The 7,115-nt window shown below is 35.7% G+C and overlaps 1 protein-coding gene across 2 annotated transcripts; it reads left to right on the top strand.

Moving 5' to 3' along the window:
* The first annotated feature begins 1,040 nt into the window (after positions 1-1,040).
* LOC121795276 (chloroplastic group IIA intron splicing facilitator CRS1, chloroplastic) lies at positions 1,041-6,349 on the top strand. Of its 2 annotated transcripts, none has more exons than XR_006049445.1 (8): positions 1,041-2,001; positions 2,442-2,922; positions 3,359-3,489; positions 4,072-4,422; positions 4,507-4,663; positions 5,219-5,508; positions 5,667-5,750; positions 5,937-6,349. XR_006049445.1 is itself a non-coding variant. In XM_042193780.1 (8 exons), the coding sequence occupies exons 1-8, from the start codon at positions 1,183-1,185 to the stop codon at positions 5,961-5,963; spliced, it is 2,316 nt and encodes a 771-aa protein (XP_042049714.1). In that variant the 5' UTR covers positions 1,042-1,182; the 3' UTR covers positions 5,964-6,349. The 2 variants fall into 2 exon arrangements, 1 of the variants encoding a protein (XP_042049714.1); XM_042193780.1 differs by having other exon boundaries at positions 1,042-2,001; positions 5,691-5,750.
* The last annotated feature ends 766 nt before the right edge of the window (positions 6,350-7,115 follow it).

Raw genomic sequence — 7,115 nt, 5'->3', positions numbered from 1 at the left:
AGGATAATTTTTAATACTATTAAGGATCGGTAATTTATATGTCTAATGCTACCAATGCTTTATAAAATGTATTTATTGTTAGTGTCTCAACTAAAATTAGGCAACACAAATAGAAGCGTCTTAAAAATGTACTTCACTTAAAAGATTAAGATAATTTTCCTTCAACTTAGGTCTTTTTTGCATCCTAAATTATACTCCCTCCGTATTAAAAAAATAGAAACATTTGAAGCGACACAAATTTTAATGCACAATTGGTAAAATAAGTGAGAAGAATTGGTAAAGTAAGAGAGATGAAAAGAAAAATGAGTAAAATAAAATAGAGGAAGAGAAAAAGTAGTGAAAGTAGAGTTAGTGGATTGTGAGGTCCATGTCCTAAAATAGGAAGATTCTAAAGTTTCTATTTTTAAGGAACGACCAAAAATGGAAAGGGTTGCTATTTTTTAAAAAACGGAAGGAGTAGTTATTTTTAAAAAAATTCAAATACTAGTAATTGCGTCTCAATTTTTGTGTCCCTAGATGATAATTTTTATGTAGTGTGAGGAGAATGAGTTACTGGAGTGTGGGGTACCTTACCAAAAGTAGTAGACGTGACAAGCATTGGCTAACAGATCGAAAAGGAATCTAGTGACAAGTAATGACAGACGAAGAGAATATTAGTTTTACTTAACCCACGTAGGACAATTGAGAAAATTAAAATGTTATAATTGAGTTTCAAAATTGTGGAATGAGCTAAAATTCAACGAAAAATTTAATACAATTATCTCTAAATTTAAATATAAAATGGGTTTTTAAGTTTATTTTTTAGTCAAAAAAACAAAATTAGAATTGAAATTAATAAATCCCTTAATCAATAAGCTCTAATTATGATTCAAATTATAATCTATTAATATTACATTAATTTATATAAAATGATAAAAGTTTAGTAACTAAAAATTAACAATAAAAAAATACGAACATGGTGTGCACCTTGATATGAAGTAATACTATTTGTAAGCTTAATTCAAAAAGGAAAAGGAATGCAATAATTGTCTCAATACGTCGCCGTTTAGTAGCACAGCATCCCACTCCCCTCCTCCACCACAAAACGGCTTCAATACACCGACGACAGAAAATTCACACAATCGCAATTGAATCCCTCTCCTTTTCCTTTTAATTTTGCAACACCAGTAAATCATCATTACCATGTCTGCTACTCCATTTCTGTTCGTTTCCTCAAACGTCGTCGCTTCTTTCGCTTGGCATTCAACCAAGTTTACCTCTTCCACTTCTTTTAAACATAGTTTCATCACTTATTCTAGCTCTCCCAGTTATAGCAATGGAAAACGGAGAATGGATTGTGCAAGTGCAAGTGAAGATTCCTATGCCAATTCATCAGAATCCATCCCCAATTCTCGTTCAACGAGTAAAGCTCCCACTGCGCCATGGATGACTGAAGAAGCTCTTTTCGACGAAATGGAATCGCTGAAGCGGCGACCTAAAAAGGCTCTAGAGTTTGATCGAGTTGGGGAACATCCGGATCAGGATTTAACCGGAAAGGTCGGGGGTGGAAGGGGCAGGTTAGCGATGAAGAAAATTTTTAAAAGCTTTCAGAAACTTCAGGATTTAGGAGCGGCTGGCATAAACCCTAACAATCGTAACTTCAATTTTGCTCCTGGAGTCCTGTGGGGAATTGGGGATAATTTAGGTGTTGCTGAAGCTGAGGAGAAAGGCATGGCTGCATCAAAGAAATTGCCATGGGAGATGGAGGAGAAAATGGTGATTAGGAGGGCGAAGAAGGAGAAGGTAGTCACAGCTGCAGAACTGAGCCTTGATGCAATGTTGCTGGAACGGCTGAGACATGAAGCTGCATTGGTTAGGAAATGGGTGAAGGTTATGAAAGCTGGGGTTACTCAAGCTGTTGTTGATCAAGTTCATTTGATTTGGAGAGATAATGAGCTCGCATTGCTTAAATTTGATGTTCCATTGTACCGAAATATGGATAGAGCTCGAGAGATCGTTGAGGTTCGGCTGCTTATTTACGTTTCAATATTAGCGCAATTTTAAGTATGTAGTGGGCTAGTTTAACTTTAAGGATGATGTTTTCTTTCGTTTTGATATTGGCACCCCGAAACATTTAGTATCAGGACTCAGTATTAGATCATAGTAGAATATATTTTATGCTGCTGTGGAGGACTAAATTCATGATTATAGAATGCATAAAAAAGAAGATATTTTGTGCAACATAAGCATCAATTCATGTCTGGTGTTACGATTTTGACTCATATTGTCTTTTCTTTCAGTGGAGTCTGTCATATGCTAGACATCATTTTACCTTTTTGACATATGGACTATGAGTAACTCTTAAGATCTGCATTTCCATTTTTGTTTTTTCTTGTCGTATCATGTATGGTTAAAATGCTGTGCTGGCTTCATCAATGATACAGTACTATATTTCTGAACAGTTAAAGACTGGAGGGCTTGTTGTTTGGGGGAGGAAAGACTTTCTTGCTGTTTATAGAGGGTGCAATTATGGGTCTTGTTTGCGAAATCTTGGAAATGTGAATTACAACTCTACTGGCGATCAAGGAAATTCTTCCTCAAATATTGATTACCAAAATACCATAATTGTTGCTCAAGTAACTTCTGGTGGAAGTAACCCGGATGAGTTGATTCATGGGAGGGATGGTAAATGGGAAAATTTTCATATGGCATCACTATATGAAAGAGAAGCTGATAGGTTACTGGATGAGTTAGGCCCTCGCTTTGTTGATTGGTGGATGCAAAAGCCTTTACCGGTTGATGGAGACATGCTTCCAGCTGTCGTTCCAGGATATATGACACCTTTCAGGCTGTGTCCACCTTTTACTAGCGCAAAGCTTGTAGATGCTGAGCTTACATACTTGAGGAAGCTTGCTCGCCTTCAACCAACTCATTTTGTTCTAGGTTATTACTTTCTTCTCTTGTTTTATACTACCCCTGTCCAAAAAAAATAGACAAGTTAAAATTGACACGAATTTTAATGCACAATTGGTAAAGTAAGAGAGAGGGAGGGAAAAAGTGGTGAAAGTAGTGTTAGTGGATTGTGGGTCCACGTTTAGAATGATGTTTAAGGTTAATATTTGTTTAAAAATATATAGATTTGGTCTAATTTTGGTGGACACCTCAAAAGTAGTCTATTTTTTGTGTACGGAGGTAGTAATATTGTTGTTCTGAACTCAAATCAATTTTAGGTTGGAGTTTCGGATTACTATGCAGCTTGATCCATCTGGTTTACATTTCAGTCCAACAGGCACTAGCATGTATATTTTGCATATATTTCTCCCTGTAAAATTGCAATACCAATAGTTCTGATAGAATTTTGTTTTTGAGTATTCTGAAGGAAGAAACAGGAATCTCCAAGGACTAGCTGCAGCAATCCTAAAATTGTGGGAAAAAAGCCATATAGCAAAGATCGCTTTAAAGTGGGGAGTCCCAAACACTGACAATGAACAAATGGCTAATGAGCTCAAGGCAAGTCTGGTTGAAATATGATACCGTATGATTTTGTATGTCTGTTGAGAGTCAATTTAATATGTTGCGATATTACAGCATTGGCTATGTTCTAGTATATCTGTTGATGAACGAAAGTCTTAGCTAGGGATGGGTATATGTTTGGATACAAATGTTGAATCAAGCTGAAAGTCTGAAACAACCTATTTTTTAGATTCTCTTAGGTTAAGAAGTGCATAGATAGAAGTCAGTGTTTGGTAATTAGGTTAGTTGGTCTAAAGTATCAATTAAGAGAATGATTTTTGTATATCCATAAAACTGACTTGCTACAAACATCATGGATTTGGAGAATCTAGAAATGTCTACGAACTTCTCCGTCTATGGAAGTAGAATTAAATTGTCATAGTGAGGGCTAATATGTAGGATCTTTATTAGATATATAATTGATGTGCTAATATGATATCAAAGGTAACCAGCCGCAGAATTTATGTTTGCATCCCTTGTCAATAAGGTCATAGAACAACAGTAGAAACAAGCTATGATTCACGTAAGACTTTCATTACAAATGAAATATTCTCATCTATCACATTGTTCCTGTTGCAGAAACTTACTGGAGGAGTTCTTTTACTGCGTAATAAGTTCTTGATAATTCTCTATAGAGGCAAGGATTTTGTTCCCTCTGAAGTTGCAAAAGTAGTGGCTGAACGAGAAACAGAGCTCACACAATGCCAACTTCATGAAGAAGCTGCCAGACTAAGAGCTAGTGAAAGCTTCTCCATTACTAGCAAACATTTAGTTAGCTCGGACGTCATGGGAACTTTATCTGAGTTTCATAGAATGCAGTCAGAAATTGGGAGCCTGAAGAAAGCGAACACAGAAGTTGATGTTAAGCTGGAAGCTGAAAGGGAAAGATTAGAGAAAGAACTAAAAGATCAAGAACAAAAGCTCTTCCTTGTAAGATTTAGTGTTTCATATTGCGTTGTGTTTTTTTACTATTATAGCAAGTAACGTGGAAATACACATTTGTTTACTTTACAGCTTAAGAAGAAGATTGAGAAATCCGCAAAGGTATTAAACAAACTGAGAAATGAATCAAGACTACCTGATGAAGAACCGGATCTGGAGATTATATCCAAAGAGGAAAGAGTGTGCTTGCGTGAGATGGGGTTAAGGATCAGTAGTAGCTTAGTGCTTGGTAAGAAGAAAATCTCATCTTACAATTTTTCTTTACTTATTATACTCCCTCCTTTTCCTAAAAATTGGAACTTTTGAAACGGCATGGGTTTTAATGCAAAATTGGTAAAGTAAGAGAGGGATAGAAAGAGTTTCTATTTTTAGGAAACGAGCCAAAAAAGAAAGAGTTTTTATTTATAGGAAACGGAGGGAGTATTATTTTCTTATGCTGACAATGGTGTGAATTCCAGTTAATACACACCTGATACGGTGCATGACTCAAGTTTTATTGTTCTCATAAGTTACCGTAAGTAATTTAATCATATTCTCAAAACCTGTGTGTCCCCAAAAACTCTCAATATTCACTTTCAATGTGTCGGGATCCAGGACTCTGTTTATACCTATAGCCACCCTAGCTTTGCTTGTTAGTAAGAGCTTTATCAAATCTGGAATAGATTATTTTAATACTATTAGTTACAGCCGAACACATGCATTTTTACTTTTAGGTAATGAGTATGAAACTTTCGTATTGATTTCTCACTCATATGAACTTCTATATGACATGTTATGGCTACAGGAAGGTGTGGAGTTTATGATGGTGTCATAGAAGGAATGCATCAACACTGGAAGCACAGAGAAATTGTGAAAGTGATTACGATGCAGAAATCTTTTTTGCAGGTCATGCATACAGCAAAATTTGTTGAGGCAGAAAGTGGTGGGATCTTGGTTGCTGTAGTTAAGCTGAAAGAAGGGCATGCGATTATAGTTTATCGTGGTAAAAACTATAATCGACCTAAGTCAGCTGCAGTAAATTTGCTGAACAAAAAGGAGGCATTATCCAGGTCACTGGAAATCCAAAGACATGGAGTAAGTATCTCTAAGCTCATAAACATATAGATGAACTTGTCTTTTTTTGTAGTTTTTTTCTTAGTTCAATAAACTTTAGTTTATTTTTAAAGAAGAAGGTCATAAACACGTGACACCATTTTTTGCTTGTTTTGCTAATGAGTGTGCTTATACTTTAGCTTTTCCTTCTTCCTCTCCAATAGTCATTGAAGTTCTTCGCCAGGCAACGGGAACAGACAATCTGTGATATCAAGCAAAAGCTGGTATGTATATTTCTTTTTACTTTCTGAATTTGATGCAGTTTTTCAAGAGGAATTATGAATGATGATTGATTAATGATAAACAAATGTTATGAATTGTCTTGACTAAACTGCTTCAATTTTCATCCTCCACACTGTCTCATGTGTGATAACTCTGAGTGACCTTGGATCATATGCACAAATTTGCAGGATGAGCATTCAGAAAAGATAGGATAATTGCTGAAGCTGATAAGTGACATGGGGATTGTGCTGTGAGCCACACGTAGGTTTGAAATTGGCAGCTTTTGGGATGTGCTATCTGTGGTCTGATAAAAGCATTCTGCAGAGGGTTTTTTGGTGAGCCTATAAGTAATACATTCTTTATCACGAGCCATATAAAATGATCTTTTGTCTATTCGTTGAATTGTCCCTTTTTAGTCTAGGATGCTGTTATAAGCCACAAAGGCTTGAAATGCCGTGTTGCTCAGGCAATCACCATATTATGATACGTACGATTAAGTACATTCATGATTTAAACAACAGCATCCAACTTGCTTAGAACTCCCATGAAAATAGAATATTGACCTTGTCAATGACAGTAGAATCTAATCCATCTACAAGTTGGTCATCCTCTTCCTCTTCAAAATCATCTTCAAGAGCACTTCTTCGAGGCTCAAGAGAACCAATTCCTTCAAGAGTCCATCTGCAAGCACAAAGTTAAGCTGATATTCAGAACGACCAATAAATATTGCACATACATCAAACAAAAGAAACAACCAATGAATGGGCTATCAAACATGGAGTAAAATTTTTTGCTGAATCAGAAGTTAGAAATTGGATATGCTCAAGAAATGGGTCACTATGATTTACAAATCTACAGAGGCATGTTCACTTAATAGTTAATACAATAACAATTTCTACCAGTTCATATAATGGTCAATCAGACACTGTAAAATGTTCATTAAACTTTATTATCTCAGTGATCATTAGATAATATGAACTTGTTCTGCATTCTCAAGTTCACTGTTCCACCTATAGAGAACCACACTCACCATTCATAACAACAAACAGGTTTAGGCCAAAGATTAAGATATCTTCAGTAGTTCTACAAATTTAATGGAAACAGGTTAGCGAGATAAAATTGACTGCGGGAGATTCAAATTAAGCATTATGGAAAATTGAAATGAACACAAACACAATAAGAACCTTGCCAACATTGCATTTCGGATACCTTTTTTTTCATTCGAGGTAGTGCGATATCACATGAGTAATCTTTTGTCAAAAGCTCATCGATGTACTCATCAACATGAGTCAATGTGAATTCTGTAACAATTAAGCCGAAATTTAAAACAAAAGTTAGCACAAAGAAGAAGAATTGACAGTTTTAAA

Source organism: Salvia splendens, chromosome 3 (genome assembly GCF_004379255.2).
Source record: "Salvia splendens isolate huo1 chromosome 3, SspV2, whole genome shotgun sequence".
Classification (NCBI taxonomy): Eukaryota; Viridiplantae; Streptophyta; class Magnoliopsida; order Lamiales; family Lamiaceae; genus Salvia; species Salvia splendens.
This window is presented reverse-complemented; position numbering and strand designations above follow the sequence as displayed.